This window comes from Pezoporus wallicus, unplaced genomic scaffold (assembly GCF_028554395.1).
Source record: "Pezoporus wallicus isolate ANWC-B61680 ecotype Strahan unplaced genomic scaffold, APGP_CSIRO_Pwel_v1 contig_8075, whole genome shotgun sequence".
Classification (NCBI taxonomy): domain Eukaryota; kingdom Metazoa; phylum Chordata; class Aves; order Psittaciformes; family Psittacidae; genus Pezoporus; species Pezoporus wallicus.
In genome coordinates this window covers 250368-274086 of record NW_026641508.1, presented here as the reverse complement: position 1 = coordinate 274086, position 23719 = coordinate 250368, and the positions used below count along the sequence as shown (strand labels likewise).

Below are 23719 nucleotides of genomic sequence, written 5' to 3'. Positions count from 1 at the left end.
TCCCCATTTGAACTCCATCTGAGCCCTGGAAGACCCAGTGAAACTGATACTCCATACAAAAATAGCGTTAGGATTAGAGCATCCGAGATGGACTGTCAAAGGCCTTTGAGAGGTCTTGGAAAGGTTCTGCTGAGAACAGTGCAAGACCATTGCAGCAATTTCTTTTCATTCAAGAGATGAATGTCTGGCATATTTATTTCATAAAGTGAGAACCAGTATCCCAAACAAATAGCTAGAATGAGCATTATTCAGTCTTTTTCCTGGCAACCAGCTTAAATGACCGTGTCTTGCTTTTCTGGGAAACCTGCCAGGTGAGCTTTGAAAGGATTGTAGTGCTGACGGCAAAGTCTAGAGAGTTCGCTCCACGCGCTAACCAGAGGTCTGTTAAAATAATCAGGAGGAGGAGGCAGAGGCCTTCATCCTACCCCAGAGGAGAGGGTTGGAGCATAATGGCATTGCCAGGGGGAAACAGAGAGGGCTGTTAAACTCACTGGGGCATGGACTGTATTTTACCCTGTGTTTGTACAGCTCTAGCACTGAGGCACCCCAGAGTAAGGTCATTAAATGACTTAAGCTTTTAAAATCTATTTTGAAAAGTGAGTAGTATAACTTCTATTTACTCCCATCATTGGTCTGGGATGCAATTCCACTCCCACTTTCTCCTCCCCCCCCCCCATCACTAGTGGAAAACTGCTGCCTTGTCACTTATGTGGTTCACTTGTGATTCTGCTGTTATAGTGGCTGTGCCTTGTGAAGTCATCTCCACAGCCAGAAGAGGCAGGGGGCACCAAATCATGTTATACCCTTTTGTGATGTCACTACATTTACTGAAAATTAAGTTTTGAGGATAAAAATGAGTAACTGGGCAGAATCAGAATTAATCCAAGCTACAAAATGAAGAGTTGCCAAGTGAAAAATCTGCTGCCATGGCTTACATATTGAACTGATTTAAATGACCTAATTTATGAAAATGCGTTTTAGAATGCCTTTCTGTCATTGTGGAAAACTAACCCTATAAGAGTCAGTAATCATCATTCTTGTGATAACATTAATGTGAATTTTCCTATTATATAGTATAGATTATTAGCTGTTTCATCCCTAAGGAAAACAGTGATATTGACAATATTCACTGTGAGTGAAAAAAACACACTTGGAAAGGAGTTTAAAAGCAGAATGGTATTTATGTAAATATAATGAGAAGATTATAGGTGATCTCCTTGACATTATTCTTCCATAAAATGATGGAAGCATTAGAAATTTATCCGGACTCCGCTAAAATAACTAAATACTGAAAGGAAACCTTAGAGCCAGCTACACTGAGGGGATACCTGAAAAGCCTTTTGTCCACTCTGTGAGGAACAGAAACCTCTTTGTGAGGTACAGGTGATTAAAACAAGCAGTGCTTCTTATAGATAATGGTGAAAACCTCCTCCAAGTGAAGAGCTGCTCGACAGAAGATTTGACCTAAGTGATCATAGACCCTTCTGCTTCTTGTTTTAATTTTAAAGGCCCAGAAATAACAGTTGAGGTGATTGCTGCATCTCTTTAACACAATTGAAATAGGGTATACCCATGAATACTATATTTATTTTTTTAAAGTTAGAAGTACAAAAACGCACCTCTAAACCCAGGTACAAGAGCAAGTCACTATGTTAGTGGTTATATAGTTACAAATCAGTTTTAGGTACCTGTGCGCCATGATGGAAAAAACAAAGTCAATTAAGAGCAGAACAACCTACTACAGCCTAAGAATACCAAAAATATAAACAGTATCTGTCACCCCAATTGCAACCTGAGAACTCCATGAGAGATCAGTTGTTGGAAGAAAAAAGTCAACCACAGATCAGTGTAATCAAGTAACTGATTACCTGAATGAGAAAAAATTATGGCTACAGAGATTTCTTTTTGGATTGCAGGGACAAATGCTTCCTGATTCTATGATCTTTCTAAGACCTGCACATATTTACTGATGGTTCATTCAACAGGCCTTAAGAAGAGGCAAAGATTTTCTTAAGTAGGTGCTTGAAAGCGCATTGACAGTTTTTAAGGAAAATCAAAATGCTTCTTTTGGTCCTGGTTTATGCTTTTAAGAATGTAGGTTCAAGCATAAACATTAAAAAATGAGGGCAGGAGCCATTTGGAAGCCTGTACACAGAAGAAACGTGACACAGTAAGCAGAGGCAAGTAAATAAACAAATTAAAGGATGCCTAGTTCAGGACAGCTGCTGAAGTTTTCTGCACATTATTTAAAAGTCATTATTTTAGATATTCTTTCTGATAAAATTACTTTACACCTCTCATATTTCCTATAATAGAAAAGCTATGGAGTAGCCGTAAACTGCTTAGTGCTACTGCCATTATGCAACATGAGAGAGTAATTTTAGTGGTCTGCTGAGGACTTCAGCTTCTGAAATCCAGTTTTATCACATATATTTCCTCACAACTGGGTTTCATTTTCCTCTGTCAAAATACAGACCTATTTGAACATGTTCGAGAATTAGTTATGTTAACCTGTACTTTGAGAGCAGTTGTGGTATTAGATGATAGATATTCATTAGAAGGAACGAGTTTGAGTCATTGAATCCTTTATACAACATTTTTGTAAAAATTTAAACATCATTTTGATAAGTAGAAAACGTACCAGTCCAGTGATATCTGTCATTACTCGTTTTTCATATACTCAACGTGATTATTCATTACTCAAAAATGACATAGTTAAATGCTAAGTCTTGCTAAAATATTGATCATAATATGTAGGGGCATATAATTTATCTGAATCAAGTGAAATATGTTTTCCTCAGCAAGATGATGAAAGCTCGTCTCATTACAGCATTATTGCTACTGAAGTTTCTACCATTAGTTAGTTTAATGACTCTGTGAACATTTTAATTGAGAAGATCCCTGTGAAAGCTGCTCATTCAAGACACATGGATGGGTTTAGATTGGGAATGAGAGAAATGTGCAGTCATCTATGCTAAGCCTGAGAGTGCAGGCAGAAGGCAGAGAACCAAGTACAACAAAATACCCAGATCAGGAGGTGGAGAAGGAATTGAAGGGGAAAATGCAAGGTGTTACAAGCTATGAAACATGAAAGGACATTACTTACCGGCAACGTAGCATACAAACTCGTTTGTCCTTAAATTGTTCTCATCCCCTCAAAAAATTCAGTAAGACCAGTGGAAAACTACCTTGATCTTTAAAAATCAAGCCTGATAGGAAAAGGTAAATGTTGCTACTACAAGCCTTGATTTGTCTCTGAACTTTAGAAAGAGCAAATTAACCAGCAATCTTGCATCATCTCCCCTACCCGCACACAATGATTTACGTACATTCAAAGCAAAAAAATCAGAGTAAACCACTATTTAGTATCAGCTACATGTACGTGGTCAGCAGCTCTATTCAAGTAGTGCTCTAGTAATCTCCCTGTGGATATGAGCTGGGTCTTTTATCACCTCTTCTATGAGGTCTTGTATTACTGTTAGTGGAGTGACACCAAAGCACTGATACCAAAATATTTTGTGGCTAATCTTGTTCTTGCTGCTGATAAATTAAGGAAAGTGCTGCTACAGGAGATTATGCTCCCTCTGTATCAGCAGCATAGAAGTGGAGTCATTCCTACCTATACATGCGCTTCTCTGAAAATAATCTAGGGGGAAAATGAACACAAGTAATATTCTAATTTGATCAGAAAAATATAATGGGGACGGAGAGAAACATTTTTATTTTTGCTTCCCAGCTACTGCAACAGAGAAGAGCTTGAGTGATTTGGCTGAAGTCACATAGTTCTGTGTATTTCAGTCTGGATGTCAGAACATAAGATTGAACTGTTAGCTCAGGCTCCTTTTCGTTGCTGCTGATATCAGGAAACCCCACAGGGTTTGTGCTTTGAACACATACAAGTTACTTCAGAACATGCAAGACACGGAAGTTTGAGATCTTTGAGTGCAGTCTCCCTTCTTCAGTCATTTATTTGCCTTAACTGAAAGATTTTAAACTTGAGACTATATCTTTTTTGTAGCTATCTACAGTGCCCAGTGTAAGAGTCCAGCTTTATTTTCATTGAGCTAAAATGATTGTACAGCAGAACTAGTGCTTTTTGTAGAAGCTGATCCAGGGCATAGACAGCCGATTGAAAGCAAGTGAGTAACCAAAGCATGACTATTTACTGTTACACACAGACACACACACACAAAAAAAAGGTACCTGGAAGAACCATAGGTGGGTCAACAACTCAAATGTCTCACATGTAATTTTGTGCTGCATGCACATTCTCCTTCTGAGGCCTCTTGTGAGGCAGCCTCAGATATAATGTGCTGAAGTTACTAGCCTAGGGCCAAGTAGACATTTGCCTTCAGCAAATGGTTACCCAGAGAAATGTAACAGAACTATTTGAGTAGCCCAGAAAGATTTGTATGAGGTTAAACCAGGCTCACTGCTGGGTCCTGCACTTGGGCCACAACAACCCCATGCAATGCTGCAGGGTTTGGGAAGTGTAGCTGACAGCCGCTGAACAGAAAAGGACCTGGAGGTGCTGATTGATGGACCTGAGCATAAACCAGCTTGTGCCTAGGCAGCCAAGAAGCCAACAGCATTCTGGCCTATAACAGCAACAGCATAGCCAGCAGGACCAGGGCAGTGATCATCCCCCTGTACTCAGTACTGGTGAGGTCACACCTCAAATCCTGTGTTCAGTTCTGGGCCCCACAGTAAAACAGAGACATTGAGGTGCTGAAACAGGTCCAGTACAAGGCAGCGGAGCTGGTGATTGAAGCACAAGTGTAATAAGGAACAGCTGGGGTACCTGAGGCAGTTTAGTCTGGAGAAAAGGCAGCTCAGGGGGTACATTATTGGTCTCTACAACTGCCTCACAGGAGGATGGGGTGAGGTGGGAGTTGGTCTCTTCTCCCAAATAAGAAGTGACAGGATGAAAGGTAATGGCTTCAAGTTGCACCAGGGGAGGTATAGATTGGATATCAGAAACAATTTCTTCCCCAAAGGATTATCAAGCACCAGAACAGGCTGCACAGGGAAGTGGTGGAGTCACCATCCCGGGAGGTGTTTAAAAAACATGTAGATGTAGCACTTAGGGACATGGTTTACTGCTGGATTTACAGCGCTGGGTAAGTGGTTGATGATCTTAAAGGCCTTCTCCAACCTGAACAATCCTACGATTCTGGTCCATGGGAGCATTGCTGCCAGAGTATGCCCCTCATTTATGAGTAGAATACAAGAGAAAAGCATAGCAGTTTAAAAATGTCATTTCTATTAGGAAAAAATGAAAAAGGATGAATTTGAGTATTTCTCGGAATGCCATTTTATTAGATGTATCCAAACCTGGAAAGCTTAAGTCTAGGAAAAAAAATAAATTTAACATGATAGGACTCATTCTGAAGAAGCTCACATTTTGAATAAAGAAAATGTTTGACAAATACTACATGAGGAAGATGATTTACATTATTTTCACTTTGTTTCTGATTATTGTAAATAAAAAATACAACCCTGCATTCATTTCTTTCTTGTTCTGCAGCACCTTCACTGAACCTTTCTATGAAATCCTACACATGCAAGATCAAAACAAAGATGGGAAGTAGAATGTGCTTCATTATGGCAAGTACAGCTCATATCCTCCTCCACAACACAATTTATTAGTATCCAATAGAATTATAATGTTTCTCATTCTACATTTTTACAGCAGCATCAAAATATTAAAGTGTGAATTGCAATTAAACTCACACAGTGCTCTTAGCATAATTTCCCTTGTATTAATACTTAACAAACCAAGTTATTGGTGTAATATTACTCTTGATACTGGTTGTCATAAAAGGGATAAAGCCCCCAAATAGTAATAAAGTATATTTTACTGTAGAGAGAGCAGCAGTACAAAAACAACATTATGCTACTGGAGTTGTTAATTTCTGTGAAGGGGGATGTGGAGAGAAAGGCTTTTGACTCAAATTATAGTTTGCAGGTTACTGCACCAACTCACTTAATCTCTCTAAACAGGTAATTTACTTGCTTTCTGAAAGCACCCATGTGCAAGGAAATGCTAGTGCGCTCCAGGGATGATTCTAAGATTGATTGCTTGGCTCTAGTCACCAATAACAGTATGTATTCTACTAAGCCCCATTTTACATGTGTCTAAAGTCTTTAAAGATTTTAGAGGGGTAAAAAATGGAAAGGTAATATTTGGTTCAGATAACCTCAGTTTATGAGTGTGTGGTCTACTTAACTGAAGAATTCCAAAACAGAAGGGCTAAACCACTTGCAAATGGCAATAGGTACATTAACTAGGAGTACCGCAATTGCAGGTGTGATATGCTTATGTTATCCATTAGGAAGTTTGGAAGTTGCATGTTGTATTCTACAGCTGCTCCTTAGATTTACAATTGGCTCATGGAAGAAATGGAGAAATTTAGTGTTTATGGAAGGAAAAAAAAACAACAAAGCAGCTGAATTAAATGCCATTAAACAGACATTACTTTTGTAGGGTTGCCTGAGCTAGATAACTCTATAAAAACATCTGGCTGTTGAACTTAAATGTTAAAGTTTAATTTGCTGCTGCATCTTTTAGGAACTCACCAGATAAAGCAAACTGTTTCATACTCTAAGTGCTGACCATCATGTAATCAAAAGTGGAGCTGCAAGTATAAGTCAATATGTTTGATCAGACTTTGCCTGGTTACTCAAAGGCTGGAAGCACTTGTGGATTTGGCCATTCCTGCTGAAGGTGGTCTTAAAGGAGATTATCTTGACTTATTTCAGGCAGACTCATGGTTTTGCTAACATTCAGTATGTGTTATTAATAAAGGACCCTTCTAGCTGTTGCCCTCTGGACCCTCAGATTCTGGTCCATGCAGTGGACACATCACAGAGCAAAACACAAATAAAGCAAACCTTCGAAAGCAGCTGCAAGCTCCAGTCCCATCTGACATTTATGTCAGATTGTTTTTAACAGCATAGGTTCCTGTCAATGACAACTGCTGATGATAGCTCCTCTGATCTGGGTAGGCTGAACATGAAGAGTCTGTATCACTGCCCACAGAATCAACACAGTGTCTGGGATTTGCTGTGTCATTCACAAACTGCCAAAATAACAGCACCATCACCATGTGTTACACATTTCATATTTTTCCTCCCCTTTTTTTCCTCCTTCCCCTTATATTTCATCTCCCAGAATTTTAATCTCTCCTGCCTAAGCCACCAGTTACCAGAACAGTGCAAAGTACTCGAGTATGACAAAAAGGCCATTAATTGCCATCAACCTGCGACCTCCCACCACAGGCTGCTTCCCTCATCACTTGGCTCAGGGAGGTTAATCTTCTAATTCTGTGCTTCTGTACCTGGTATAACAAATTGCTCCTGAGTAACAGCAATGGCGGTATTATTTTGCTCTTGAGGTTTATGAGAACTTGGTGAGCTGAAGACTACAAAAGTAGTATGGTAACAGTCAGTATGTGTGTATGTATATATGTATATAGATATAAAATGGTTAAGTATTCAAGGGTCTAATCCAAACCCTATTTAAACTCAGTAGAAGTTTCAAATGTGGCCCCTAATCTTAAGTGCATCATAGCAAGACCTAGGACTGTGGCAGGGTTTACTCATCTAAGTCTGGCTGAAAGTAAAATTCTCCATTCCTTCCTCTATTCCTCATGGCACATTTCCTAACAGAATAATTTACAGGAAAATGATCAAAATATCATTAAGAAATGTCAGCACTCTCAGTCAAGCTCCTTTCAGAACTATAAGCAGTGTGTGGCAGGCATAATAAAGTCATGATTAGGAGTGTCCTTTAAATCACAGGAAAGGGAAGCAGAGTAGATGTGCCGTATTCCATCTCCAAACAGGCTCTTTGCGTGACTGTGAGCAAGCACATAACTAGCAAATGCCCGGGCATAACTCAATTCTTTACTGCCTGTAAAGATATTAGTACTTCTGCACTACCCAGCAATAGCAATACCATCATCATTTTCTCCCTGCACGTCAGGAGCCACTGACAAGCCAACCCAGAAAAACACATTGCAAAAACTGCTTCCCTGCTCAGCCTGGCTTTGGGGCCAAGCATAGGCAAAGCAGCACCTGAACATAAGAACAGAACATCAGAACAGAGGCTTGTATGATCCTGGACATCAATGATGGACACAGTTACCCCAGAGTAAGATTTAGCTTTACTCTGTGAAATTAAGAATAGCCAAGAAAGGAAAAAGGACCTAAAAGAAAAGCACCAGAGAAGATTTGTAATACTGAAGAAATGAGTTCTGCATAAACACCACCAGTTCTCCTCAACCTCCTCCCAGCTGTGTTTCTGCTAGCAAGCCCATGCACAAACCAAGGCAGACGTGCATGCAAGAAGTGATCTATTTGTCCTATGACAGCATTACTCTTATTGGCCATATACCCTTGGCAGCTAGGACAACATCTGAAAAGGATGTTCTCCATTCCTTGCCTTTTTCCTAAAATTAAGTAGTGTGGCCTCTGTAGAAAACATACTCAATAAATGAATTTAGATAACACAAAACAAGGAGTTTTGTGAAAGTGCTTAATTGTTCAACAGCAGCTGAGAAAAAAATTATATACTAAGGTAGCCAAGCACATCTCTGTATGTAGCACTGGGTATTTATGTTGACTGCTTCACATTTAGAAGAAAAAAAGACCATGGAGACAACAGAAATGGGCTAGTCTTCACATGACATTACTCCTGGAAGTGAGCCAGGTATTAACTCCCTCAAAGGACACTCCCAGGATGGATATTTCCATTCTAGAACAAAAGTGTCTCATTTAGGATTCCTTTTGCCTCTTTAGAAAGAATAGCTCACCTATTACATTTGCCAGATTCTGCTAAATCCACTTCCCTGGGTTGACACCTCCTTTATTGTAAGGGACATATTCCTAGATCCAGGTAAAATGTTACAAGACCAATCTAGACATGAATTAAAGGAAAATGTGTGCATGAAGTATATACAGCACCTGTCAAATGCTGTATTATTGAAGATCTTAACTGCAGTCCTGGCCTAGAACCAGTGGATAAAGAGATGTAGAAGCTTCAGTTTAGCTTGTGGCAACTCTACCATGTGTGTACGTGCATTGTTAGCAAGTTGGTCACAAAACAGGTACCCAGGAGTGTTTTGGACAAGGAAGCTCCCAACCTTCAGGCACTGTAAAGGAACAGGGTTTAATCCTGTCAAAGGGTTCCCTGTGAGCCAAATTCTTTCTCAAAACAAGACCTGCAAGTCCTAAATCCACCTATGTTTAGGTTGCCAGATTTGAAGCAGACACCAGATTGTTTTACTTCCTAAGTTTGAACACAGCAAACAAACAAAAACCCTGAACAACCCCCAAACCACAAGATAATACACATGGGAACTGTGAGCTTTTCTTAAAGCTGAAATGATTCTTTTGTGAAAGAAAATACTGCTGTTAGCCCAATACTGCTGTTAGCCCACTCCTGCTGTAAATATAATCAGTGCCAAGAAGTACATTGGCTTTCCTAACCCCATTTGTCCAGCTCAGTCATAAAATGGTAAAACAGCCAAATCCCAAATGCCAGCTAAAACTGTGGTAAAGCCAAAGGTGAAGAATAGATCATACTGTTCTACCTGGTGGAAAGAGTGCATAAAGGCACCCCAAAAAGATTTGACTTACAGACAAGGCGAGAGTATTTTTGAGATAGATTGTTTTCTGGTTGTAAAAAAAGACAATGCCCATTTACAAAATACACGTTCTGGTGGTGTTACTACCAGCTCACAAGCTATAGTTACACTTGCATATCACTTATAGTGTAGGTTTATTTCCAGACACTCAGTGATCTGGAGATACTTATCACACGCCACTAAACAACTAACATTAGCATCCACTTTGAACAAAGGAACAGTTTTAAATATCTGCATTGATCCAACTTTTTCTCTCTTCACTCCTCTGTTCAGACAGAACACTTGTTCTGCTGGACTGTTTATTCCTGGCAAACATGGAACAAATTCTTCTCAGCCTTGGAAAAAGAGCAGCTTGTAGTTATTAAAACAGAAAGAGAAGCAAAAGAAGAAAACTGGATCACTGAGGTGTTAGAAAAAAAACCAAATTGCTGGGATCTCATGAAAGAAAAAAAACAACAAGATTGTCCCAAGTTTTGTTATAGCACAGACAAGCAGGAAGCATCTTCAAAAGGTAGGGATTACATTACAGTGCTATACCATGACTTCTGAGGTGCCAAAGGGCTGGCATATCCAATAGCTCATGACCAGAAATAAAGAGCAATTACAGCTGGGCACTGGAAAATTGATACCTCTAAATGTATAAACTCTTATGCTGATGCCTCCCAGCAAAGAGCAGAAGCTGGACTGGTGGTTTTCCAAAGAAAACTTACATCGTCTGTTTAATTCTACTTTTATTTAATGCTTCTGTCCTTTTTATGTGGCATTAACTGTAACATCATATTGAAGGCTTTGTTTTTTAATGGCATTGTAAGTGTAACTATAATAGTTACATAACAATAATAAATAAAAAATGTACTAGAGTCACTGCAGTGACTAATAAGAATGGCTATGATGCATCTAAAGTTCAGTACCTTAGAGAGGTAATTAAGTCCTAAGTTAATTGGCAATGATCTTATTTCTAGACAGGAAACATATCTGATTATTTTGTTTATGCTTAAGCAAGTAACTGAGGTCATAACAAGACTTTTTGGAATATTAGTGATTGATTTGTAATTTCTTAATTAATTTTGATTGACTTTTCAAGTATCTTGTGTCTTAATTCTTTGCTTCTAGGGAGATGAAGCTCTGGCGTGACCGGTGGTAATGTCACAGTTGCCATTTTCTCCATATGAAATGTGTACTTTTCATAACTCCACCATACTTTTAAGCTGGTATATTACTACCAATCAAGATTTTGTGGAAAACTGCAAATCAACTTACTGTTTTCATTACCTTCACCTGTCATAGGGTACAGAGTAGCATCAGAGATTGGAAATTGCATTTAATCATTCAGACAAGTACTTCTACATCATTTCATATGTTCCTATTGCTAATTGTAGGAATGTTACCATTTTATTGCTTCAGGAAATGGTTGCTTTTTAAAACAGTTAATGGATAAATACATGAAAACCAAACCCAGGCAACATTTTGCAGATTAGAATTATAGGGAAGAAACCCAAGCCTTTACAAGACAACTTTGTTCTATCATAGCCTACTCAGCATCTTGAACTTTTTTTAATTGCAAGTGGCTTCTCCCCATATAGCCTTATCCAGAGCTATCCAATAGTGCATCCTTTATAGACTTAAGCTAAGCATGGTGTTAAAATTCAGCTCATGGGAAAGAACAAACCAAAAAGGATCTCTAGCTCACTGCATCTCCAGCAAATAAGTTCTTTAGCTGCATAGTCACCTATGCATTGCATAAAATTAACAACTCATTTACTTTGTCTTCTGCCATTTTAGACCAGAATATAGGTACAAAGTAGTGAAATGTCTGTGGTGATGAGTGACACCGCATTGGGATGCATCTGACTAGGAAAGTCAGAGCAGGGTGAGTTGAGTAGCCATTTCCCTGGGGAGAGCCCCTCGCCAGCACTGCTAATGCATCTCCTGTCAGTGGAGTCCCAGGGGCATGGGTCATGCAACAGGACTTTCTGTTCCCTGTGAACTGGTTTGGGTAAGCTAGATGGACTCTCTGTAAGCAAGCAGATTAACCTAAAGGTAATTAAAGGCCACAAATGACATGGAGGAAATTCATTTTAGACAGTTTCAGAATCAGAGGGGACAAATCAGTTCCAGTAGTACAAAGTTTGAAATGAGAAGGAGTAACAAGACTTTTTTTTAAAGCAGAAGTGCAAATTGGAATGTTAGTGCTTTATAAAAGGCCAAAAAAGTGCAGCTATGACTATTTAAAATTAGTATTTTAAACCATCACCACCCGGGCAGCAAATGGCAAATAGCATAAAATTGAGGCTACTTTTCTGCTGTAGATACAGAGCAGTCCCAGAATGGTATAAATGCTTCCCTTCTTTAACCCTCTCCCCTCCAAACTCAATTCTTTCAGCTCCCCTTAAAAAAAAAAGAATATCCCACAGTTGGGAATTACTGACAAATGCAGGCTTTTTAACTTCCCTTGTGTTAATGGGGCTGCTCTCACATAAAATATTGTGACAATTTTGAAATTATGCTTTACACTGATGCAAAACTCTATTTGATTATGTTTTATTCCATTGCTGGAGTTTTCTACTGCCTTCAAGTCCCACTTCAGTATCCCCTAAGTACCACTATTACATGCTGTTCTGATTTAGGGCCACATGATTCATAGCAAAGCATTAATTTTCAGTTTTATCAACTACTCAGTATTGAACACTGCACCAAGCACTTTGTCCTGGTCCCCCCTTGTTGCTAGCTCAGTATTTCCCTGGCATCACCCATCACTCCAATAATGGAAGGTGGAAGTTACCCTTTAGATAAACACTTTTCTTATAATGATTATACGGGCTGATTTAGTACAGTTGTCTCCTCCTACAGAGTTAACACTAATTTCCTAGATCAAACAGCTCCCAAAACTTACAGCTCTTTGGAGACAGCCTCCCCAACACTGGGGGAGGACATTTATTCAGATACACTGAGATTTAGTCCAGGGCCTCATTTGCATTATAGGTAGTTTCACCTCCTGAGAATCACAAAATCCCTTCTATTTTGAAATATGTATTTTTCCACTATCTTATCTGGAAAGCAAGTCCATTCATTTAGGGAACTAAGCCAAGATATGATGGTCCTAGTAGCATTGTGGGAAGTTTCAGGAACAAACATGAGAAATTGATAAAAAGCTTGTTTTTTGACCCACTTTCTATCATTTTCCCTACTCCTACACTGAACCTGTCAGTGTCCTTGAAGCCTGAGAATCTGCTATGAGCACTTATCCTTTCTTTCCACACTTAGAGACTAATTTTTAAAGTACTCAGGGTGCATATTTGTTCCACTGAAAAATGAGATTGCTTTTTTGCTTATGTGTACAGATCTTGTGGTGCAGACACCTTCCACAAGCAATCTGCTTGCTATCCACCTGACACAGTGGGAAACCGCCTGCATCCAAATGTAAAGTTTCCATGTCTCCCCTCACCCACTTCACCAGGAATTCCGCTTTTCCTGTAGCTCAAAGCAAATCAAGCTAATTAAGAGAATGTTTTGGGGCAGCGCTATCTGTAACTTCATTTTCTACTATCTGAAGCAACTCAACCTCCTTTTTCTAGAGTGGAAAATATAAGTTTTATAAAACTCACGTATAAAATTCCAGTTTAAAAAAAACTGGAATGACTCAGGGTAATCTACAGTTTTAAGAATTAATATACTTTAAAAAGTAATAACTGTTGTCTTCTTCATGCTAGATAAGACCTAGGACATCTAGGTAATGGGTGGTTATCAAGACTTTAATATTTATTGATATGAAAATTCAATATAAAAGAATTTCAGTCTCCCTTTAAGCATACTGAAATATTTCCTTAAGGAGAAGGACTAAAGAAAAATCTTTCTCAGTTATCCACAGGCAGAAAGCCTGACCTCAGGTGTACATGTGCCATGCAACAAAGTAGAAGAGCCTAGATTCGGCACAGGGAAGCCAGATGCACATGTGAGGCGACTCAGCAGTGCTCATTAAGGTTTGCTGGCTGTGATAAAGCACTCTGCCAGCACAGCATCACAAAAGCGTGGCTTAGGATCTCTCAAAGAATCACTATCAAAAGTATTAGCAAAAGTAATTAATAAAAATTCATAATAATGCCACCAAAGATCAATGGCAAGGCTCACTACTAGTACGTGCATGAAACATACAAAGCAAAATGAAGGTCGAATTGATTTAGAATGATTTACAGAGACTAAAGATGCAAAAGGGTAAAGGAGGCCCTCCCCTTGAGACACAAGGATCAGAATAGATTCCCTTGCTTTCTAAACTCCTGATGGAGCTTAGATGCAGCTAGGTCCAACCTTAGTCTCAGACTTGGTCAACAGTTTATGTCCAAAAGGTTATACTTGTAATCAATTAGGATTACCTAAAGGAGTCACTGTCCAAGATATCAACAAAAGGTGATATTAATATGATATTGTGGATGTACCACTTCACCACAGAAGAGATTTCCACACAGCTTTTGTCCTAGCAGCAGTCTGCAGTTTTAAGGTGGATCACAAGATTCAGCAGTTATCTAAGGTTATTTGCAGTTTAAGGTGGATCACAAAAGCTCACAGTAGTGACTTAGAGAACCAAGATGACAACATTCATGCTAAACCTGCTATAGGGTACCCAAATCAATTTATACACACATGCACAGACACAAAGATAGATTATACATATAAAGATATACCTGTTAAAAATTCTCGAGTTCAGTGAAGTATTCACATCAAAGGTCTAGGCACTTCTTAACGGAGGAGGGTTGAGCCTTGAAGGCTGAGGGGACTTCACCCCCAGGCCCTGTCATCAGCTTGTGGCAACAGCCCTCAGATCCTCACAAACTGGAGAATTCATGAGCTCTGAAAGGTGTCCTAGTCAGAGGGAGATGCTGTTTGCAGCCTGCTGCAGCCCAGAAAGGCTCCAAGGGCCTCACTGAGGGCTGCTGTTTGTAGGGTGGCAAGAGGATTGGCTTTAGTCATCAGTAAAATTCCATCCTGGACACAATCCAAGTCAGTAATTACTAGAAATTTTTCAAAACTCCAGTAACAATAGTACTGTTCCACTCAGGCTATGATCAAGGGAAGGAATGTTCCAAGGCTGTCAGGGGGTGACTGATTATTCCACTCTCACTTCCTACATTAGCCAGGCAAAAGCAGTTCCTGGTACAGTCAGTGCCACCTTCCTCCTTAGCCATGCAAGAGAGCTCCTGCTATGGCCAAGGTATGCTTCACCCCCCAGCTTGTTACACAAAGGCCTGACAGGAATTCCTGAGATCCTGGAGCAGCCCAGAGGAAAAGGGGGAGATGTGCAGGAGGAGGGGAGGATGCATTGCCACACACAGCCACATGACGCTGGTGTTTTCTGTTTTCACTGGTGGAACTGTGAGCAGGTTTAGGGACCAGGCTTAATTTAAGATACTTCTGCCACCCACGCACCATTTTAAGGTTATTTGGCTATCCCTATTCTTGAACACAACACGTAGCACAAGGTGCTACTTTCATATTGCCATATGCTTTTCACTAAAGTGGTATGATGAGACACAGTGTTAGTAAATTCTTCTGGGCACCTTTTCTCTCCATGCCAAGCCAGCACCTATACTGTTCTCTTCAGGACAACCTGAGCAAGACAATACAATAGAAATTTTTGGTTTCATTATCCTGCGCTGCATTTTATTGTCCACTTCAAAAATTTATCTCCAAGTTACAGTACCATTATGTCACCACTTGTTTTCCTGCTTGATGCTTTGTGGAAAGAAGACTGCCAGTTGCAGTTCTGTAGAGCAAATCTCTCTTTTCTTGCTTAGTCAATGTATTCTCAATTAAAAATATATTAATAGCCACAATCCTCAGCTGTGCTCATTTACAGAAAATAAGTGCCAAATGGTTCAGAGCCTCCTGTGTTGACTTTTCTGAGCAGATATAAGGTCTGGAGAGCACTGCAAGACTCTGCTTGTTTCCTATACAGTACTGAATGCATTGATGCTAACCATTTCCAGTACATTTGGGTTTGTCCCAGTTTTTTAATCACAAACAGGACTTCAAATAAAACTATTTCTTATGGGGTACACAACTCTTAAAACTAATACCCCGCTCAGAAATGCCATACCATTTATGAGTAGTTTCCTCCTGGTAATGGCCAAGACAAAATGCAGAGGTACAGTGCACAAGAAGTTAAAGCAGACCAGCCTAAAAATCAACTCTGTTGTCAATCATGTGGTATTTAATAACTGGGACTGGGCACTACTCTTCATATAAACACGAGAGGAAATGCAGGATTATCAGGATCATCTGACTTCAACAACACATACGTAAACTCCCCATCAAGTATAAGCAGTCCAAAGCAATCATTTCATGAAGTGTTACAGCAAACCCATTTTGATCAGCCCTTTACTTGTGTTGTAGGTGAGAGGGGCAGAAACAGCACCAGGTCGTTCTGCCAAAAGTATTATCCAAAACACAAGATGTGAAGACTCATCAGCTGTAAGCAATGATCTTGATCAACTTTGAACAAGGTTACAAGTACCAAAACCCCAAACAGCAGCACCTGGGCACTAGATCTTCAGGAGTGCCCCCCATGCTCTTAGGATGGGGTGTCTGTGTTGGCAGCTCCAGGTGAAAACAGTTCTTTTGAAGTTACTCTGGATCAAACTGGGCCACATCTCATTTCCGTTTCCACAAAGAAGCAGCCAGTTTGCCTGCTCCACACTGACTCTGCAGTGCAAGTCAGGACATGAAGCATGGCCAGGCTAGAGCCAATGTGAAACACAAATGCCCAAAGCCTGGACAACGCAGACACCAGGTCCTCAGCACCAGCTGTTTACTCAACCTTTGCTGCAATATTTATAAAGCTTCATGCATACTGCGTGTGGGCAGAGAATTCAGCATGTGCATACAAGTATCCTTTCCCATGCAGAGAAATACTTCTGGGTTTTAGGCTGGGGGTTGGAGTCTTTCAGTGACTAACTTTCTAATTAAAAAGCTCCTTTCACTGTAGTGTTAACTTTCCAGCCATTGTCTCACAGCTCATTTCCCTTTCTTCATCCATGACTCTGCCAGTTCTCCTCTGCCACCCATCTCTTGGTTATTGTTTGATGTTTTCTCCAATTCCTTTGTTTTGTTCAGAGTTTTTGGTTGTGGGGGTTTTCTCCGTTTGTTTTTTTTTTTAGGGGGGAGGAGAGGAAAAAGGGGGAAAAGGGTCAGGGAAAGAAGGAATGTTCAGTTTACGAGTTGCTGATCTTGTTGTCCAACCCGTTTCCCCCCCATCCAGTTTTCAGTTATTACAGTCATATACAGCAGCATTCTGCAAATTAATATTACCATTGCTATGCTTCAATGCTTTGTATTTCCAGCCCTTTTAAACCTCTTACTTTAGAACACTGTTGTGCAATAACAGATTGAATAAATGAGTAACCACTTCATATTGCTCTTGTATTTATGAATAACCAGAGAATTTCCTTTTTTTTCCAGCAGTGAATGAGAAATTAGACTTACTTTAAAGGCGCCTAAAAACATATTTTCAGTTGCTACCAGATGAAATCAAAGAGACAAAATGACTTTTTCTGCTTAAATATTTCATTGATTTTTCTGAGAATGCTTTCCTCCCTCATCCAAGTCCAAGGCATGTGCAATAGTTCCTGGCTATACTGTAAGGCATTCTTTATAAATCTTGACCTGATCAGAGAATATATGAAGTATGTCCCACATTAATGTTAAATGCATTTTAATGCACATATTCTACCTGTGTAGACTAGTGCCCAGGAACTTCATAACAAATGAACTGAATTTGACTCTCTGCCTGATGTGCCTGTCTGCAAGTACTGTGTCTGCTGTGCTAAATTACACCCATATTCTAGCTGCCCATGGCTTCACAAAGCCTCTGCACATTAATTGTTCCATCCAGAAACAAAATTGAGAAAGGCATGTGGGACTGTGTGTGGAGGGGGAGCACGCTTATTGAAATTCATGTATTGCTCTGCTTGATTCCCCAAGCCACAAGCAGGAACACTCAGCCATATGCGGCTGCATCACTGTCTCAGCAAGAGGAAGAACTGGGGCAGAACTGTTCCACTGTGTAGTTTCAGTGTTGGTTGTAGCTTTTCAGACAGGCAAGTCATAAACCCAAGAACCTGGCGTGGTGGGTTTCAGTGTTTGCAAACCCTGAGTAAAGCATGCACCTAGAGCTACTGTGGTAATTGTGTACCGATTTAGGCACACTTGATCAGAACCAATATTTTCTGAAGATAAAAAATAAAACCTTATATGTTCTCATGACATGAAAGCAAAACAGACTTACGAGTTCCTCCAAGCAGACAAACTCTTTCCCCTAGACATGTCCAGCAACCTGCCCAACATTTTCATGACATACTTCTTCAGTCTCTCCAAATTAGAAACAGCCAGACATGAGCATTTTCAAATCAAAAAGAAACTTCCTACCTTATGGAAAGACCACACACAGCTACGGCAGCACCCATGTAAGCGTGTATGTACATTTTGGCTCTCAAAAAAGCCATGCGCAACCCTTTATTTGTGTTGATCCTTAGAAGCACTGGTTATTTCAGCAGGAAGCTCTGCACAGGGCCATCCCAACATCAGGCCAGACTTGAAAAGAAAAAAAAAAATCTAGTATTTCAAAAGCCTGTTTCTTAATTCTTAGCAACTGGTGTAAATTAGGAGCTGCATTCCAGTTGCTCCAAAATAAAACCACACTAATTGGTTGATACACTGGAGGGAAGGAATGCCATCCAGAGGGACCTTGACACACTTGTGAGGTGGGCTGATGCCAACCTCATGAAGTTTAACCGTGCCAAGTGCAAGGTCCTACACCTGGGTCAGAGCAATCCCAGGCACAGCTACAGGTTGGGCAGAGAAGAGATTCAGAGCAGCCCTGCAGAGAAGGACTTGGGGGTGTTGATCTATGAGAAAATGAACATGAGCCGGCTTCAGTGTGCGCTCGCAGACCAGAAAGCCAACCATATCCTGGGCTGCATCAAAAGGAGTGCGACCAGCAGGTCGATGGAGGGGATCCTGCTCCTCTGCTATTGTGAGACCTCACCTGGAGCATTGTGTGCAGTTCTGGTGTCCTCAACATAAAAAGGACATGGAACTGTTGGAACACGTCCAGAGGAGGCCACAAGGACAATCAGGGGCTGGAGCACCTCCTGTATGAAGACAGGCTGAGGAAGTTGGGGCTGTTCAGCCTGGAGAAGAGAAGGCTGCATGGAGACCTCATGGCAGCCTTCCAGTATCTGAAGGGGGCCTATAGGGAAGCTGGGGAGGGACTCTTCATTAGAGACTGTAGTGATAGGACAAGGGGTAACAGGTTAAAATTTAAACAGGGGAAGTTTAGATTGGGTATAAGGAGGAAGTTCTTTACATAAGGATGGTGAGGTATTAGGAATGGGTTGCCCAGGGAAGTTGTGAATGCTCCATCCCCGAGAGTGTTCAAGGCCAGGTTGGACAGATCCTTGGGTGACATGGTTTAGTGTGAGGTGTCCCTGCCCACGGCAGGGGGGTTGGAACTTGATGATCTTAAGGTTCTTTCCAACCCTAACTATTCTATGATTCTAAGGGAGAAGGCAGATTTAAGTCTAGTCTTTCAGCTTGCAGAAACACCCAGACTCTCTCTGGCCTGGGCAGGTAAAGCTTTTTTGCACAGTTGGGGGCTGAAACAAGGAGGGCATTGAGCTCCATATAGTTTGTCTGCTCATCTCTCTGAGCCTGACTTCTCTGAACAGTCTGACAGGATACAGCCCACGGGAAGGGATACAAGTACAACACATTTCTTTCTGGTTAGATTGAGCTGTGCAAATGCAGATAATTTTCTATTTTAAAATACATTTTGAATTACAATTGTAATTAGGCAAGGAGCTTTCTTCCCCATAATCACTTGAAATGGCCCAAGCAATTTAGTGTCCAAGTTTCATATTCATAGAGCAAATATTAGACTGCCCAGTTACATTATTGAACAATAGATAACAATCCTAGGTCATGCTGTATGTTCTTTTTAAGTAGATGTGTAATATGGAAGATTAAAAAATACATTCTTCTGAAATTATACGGGTATGAAATTTTTCTGGCTTAGAATTGTAATTCTAACTGGAGAAGGACCCAAATTATTTGCTAACATTTTCAAACCATTGGTTGCAGGACACTGCAACCCTCAGCTGAAACTACTACATATCTTTAAAATAATCACTTAAAAATAGGAACCTATTTTATCAGGCCACTGTGAACCCATTAGGCCAAAACTAGAGCCATGGCACAATACTATGCTATCTGCTAATTGAAAAAGTTAAGCTAATATTTGCTCACCACAAAGCAGGAAAAAACATTCTGCCACTCCCATTTCAGATCCATTTCATAAGCAGTCCTTAAACATCTACTCTGTGATAAATCGTGTCTTCAAGGACCCCAAAAATCCACATTTTCCATCAAGATACATTTCCTTGAGCCCTTTGTATCAGTTCTGTGTTTCTACCCAACTGGATCCTATCATACTGCAAACTTCAGGCATGCAGCTGCTTTTCTGTCTTTGGTATTTTAAAGAAAATTAAAATGAGACTTAACACTTTTAATTAGATGTTTAATTCATGCTTTTGTGAGCCATTTCCTTCCAATCTGAATTTTGTCACACAACTATAACAGTCTCTCCACTGCCAAATTTTATTATTTTAAATGCTAACTCAATGTCTCGCAAAGAATGTGTATTGCACAATTTGTTAAAGATTTTGAAAGTGAAAGTCTCATTTGTTAGTAAAGCAGGAACGCCTAGTAACTGTCACAAGCTGTGGCTGCAAAACTATACCATGTTCAGCACAAAACCCCCTCCAAAACCAAAGGAGCCATTTAAATACATTTTATAAGGGATAGAGTAAATACAAAGTTTAAGGGACTAGTTGAAAGAGCAAATGGAGCAGAACATGGTTCTTACGCTTTGAGTGGAAGCATTTTACCACTTTTGTGTTTTCAATTTTTAAGAAACAAATGCAGGAATAGTCCTCTAAAACTAAATGAAATGGGAGTCAACTATTTGACAAAGTAGCAAAGAGCAGCCCAGTTTTCAGAAGGATCTTCCTATTCCCACTCTCCAGTGCATTCACAGAATTGCTTTCCAAATCCTTCAACAGCAGCTGAACATTATTCAGCCAAATGACATCCCCATTAAGAAAGCAACACATACCAGGCTAAATCCCACGCCTTTTCCCCTGCTGCCAGTTATTATTTCTAATCACAGGATGAGGGTAAGCAGGATTTGGCCTGTCCTCAGGCCCACATTATATAAGCTGTGTCTCAGCAAGTGGTGCTCAAGAAGCATTCTCCTCTGCCTTTTTTCCTTCCAACCTCTTATCCAGTATATCATCAGTATAACCTACAGGCTGGCACTCTTTGTTTGCTCATTGTCCCATTGCATACTATGGGAGCTATCTTTGTTGTTGCATGTTGCCTTAAGAATAGACTGCACAGGTTATGAGAGGCAACATCAACTCACATGTTTTGTGTGAATCTGCAAAGGCATCTGTTCATACTTCCAAAGGTACAGGTACTCCAGCACTATCAGTACAATAGATTGTCATTATTAATAACTACAAGAGATGCTCTGTAGACCAGCATTCCTAGTTTTGCTGCATCTGGTGTTGATGGCCTTAAATGAGCATCCCTGTTGAATCTAGCTGTTCATCCTCTTGCATGCACTTGGCTAACCTGATGATCCTGCTTGCAATTTTCTGAGCATATTGTACCGGTACAGCCTCACTGCACGTACTTGGGTTAGTCTCTTCAAACTGCAACCTTAAATTGGGATCAACAGCCATGACCCAAGCTCTGAGCTGAAGGCAGCTTCTACTCAATGACAAAGAGTTTTGAGGACTTCCTCGAGAAACTGCTGGTTCTGCCCTGCCATTAGCATCCTGCTTTAGAAAAAGGGTTTCCATGTATATTGTGGTATAAGCAGAAGGAATAACCTTTGGATAGGATGGCTGAGAGTTTTTGTACAGCTTTCAAAAGTGGCCTTCACATCCAGAATCCAGGCAGGCAAAGAAAAGTACAGTTCTGCCCACAGGATATGCTGTGTCACAATGCAGTTCGGCTAAAGCCCTGCCAAAGCAGCTGTAATCCAGAAGATGTACTCACAGTCTGGCTCTGCCAGAAATGTTTTGACCTTGTTGATGGGCATGCTTCCTCACTATTCCTCCCTTTGTGCAGACTCTGTCACCTGTACTGCAGCCAGCAGCTTTTGAGCCTGCACTTTTGGATATAAAATTATGAACTGCTATTCTTGCACTACGGAACTAACACAACAGGCAACAACTGCAGCGAAAAAAAAAACACAAAAACAAAAAAAGAAACCAACAACCAAAACCAACCCACTCTGTCTTTTCCTAAAGCTTACAGCAGGACAGGGACCTCCCCTGCTGAGTATTACATGACTTTGGCTGGGGGTAAATGCTGCCAAAATAACTACCAGTTCTATTTATCAATGTGGACATTCACAACCCAAAGGAAGTTTTATCAGATTATCAGAATCACTAACTGAAGGAAAAAGAAACATGACCAGGCAGCCTGGATAGCCTGAGAACATGCAGGTTCATATCTTCAAAGCATAGAATCATAGAATAGTCAGGGTTGGAAAGGATGTTAACATCATCTAGTTCCAGCCCCCCTGCCATGGGGAGGGACACCTCACACTAAACCACATAACCCAAGACTCCATCCAACCTGGCACTGGGCACTGCCAGGGACAGAGAATTCACAAATCCAGTGCCTCACCACCCTCACAGTAAAGGACTTCTTTATATATAACCTAAACTTCCCTTGTTTAAGTTTGAACCCGTTACTCCTTGTCCTATCAGTCCCTAATGAAGGGTCCCTCTCCAGAATCCAGAGTTCTTATCCAATCCCTTCCTATCCTTAAGGTAAGGCAAGCTTGTCATTACCCGAGTGGTCATATTTGCACTGTTTCAGGTACCACATTAAGTGATAACTTGAAAACACCACCCCCCCCCCCCAAAAAAAAAAAAAAAAAATCTTTGTAAGAATCAAATCCATAAATAACGAGAATCTGGATTTCACACCAGGTAACTATGCAAAGACCTACTGTATCAATAAGGTATTTACTTACATATTTACCTCAGTCAAGTTCTTAGCAAAGAAAGGTCGGAACCTCAGCAGTCAGAAAAGGAGACACTGCATACCTCCTAAGCCCCCAGCAGCAACACACATGTGCACAGGTTTACTTTGCAGCCTGAGGCTGCAGGTGTGCAAGGGTGCATTGTGCATACTCATAAACACCTTTAAACACGGCTTTCTCATCTGGATGGCTGAATTCAGAAACCACTCCAGACCCATCTAAAAGTCTGCTCTCAACAAGGAGCCTAGTTAAATCACTTAAGGGGAAATTGAAATCAAAGATGGCTTTCTGCATCCAGCTGAAATAGATTGTTTAGTGATAACAAAAAAATAACCTTTCAAGTGGGTTCAGGGTTCTGTAGAGGTAGAAAGGCTGGGAGCAGTCTGCTTGAAAGAGAGTAAATAATTTTGTGGGGGGAAAAGTATTTTTCTCTTTTAACACAGCTACTAATGAAATAGCAAGAGTGGTTTACAAGTAAAGCATGCAAACATTAGACTGCTGTGAAATATGCAGTTTGGTAAGAGATAAAATAATAATTGTCTTACCATCAAGACCAAGTCCCTGGACTGCCTGTAAGATCATAATCGGAGTGGTGTTGAATCATCTCTTTTGCATACCTCCATGGTGCACAGCATTCCCAGCATACCAAGAGCTGCATCCACAAGTGGGCTGGGAATCCAGCAGCAGATCCCACAAAACAAGCAAAAGCAGCCTGCATACCAGCCCAACACTACCTTGAAGGCACAGTTTATGCGATCAACAACTTCTACTACCAAGTCCTGGATGCCTCCTCTTTATCTCCCAGGAGGCACTTCCCTCCCTCCCTCCCTCCCATTAACACCTCCAAAAGGTTTAAGCTAGTTAGTGGCCAGCTGGACATTAACGTGTTGGTATAGGGGGTCGTTAGTACCAGAAGCCCTCCCCAGCTGGATGCATTTGAGGAGCTGTTCCATCAGTT

The 23719-nt window shown here is 40.6% G+C and overlaps 1 protein-coding gene across 2 annotated transcripts in view; it reads right to left on the bottom strand.

Annotated features, from left to right (window-relative positions):
• The window catches only part of AFF2 (ALF transcription elongation factor 2), a 363928-nt gene extending 340482 nt beyond the window's left edge, over positions 1 to 23446 (bottom strand). Inside the window, exon 1 of one of the 2 annotated variants that reach the window (XM_057424103.1) lies at positions 23307 to 23446. Coding sequence is in view for 1 of the 2 variants with exons in the window: in XM_057424100.1 (XP_057280083.1) it covers positions 23379 to 23419 (41 nt within the window). In the remaining variant the exon portion in view is untranslated. The remainder of the gene's footprint in view (positions 1 to 23306) is intronic. The other variant, XM_057424100.1, reaches the window with a different exon arrangement.
• Between the last annotated feature and the right edge of the window lie 273 nt (positions 23447 to 23719).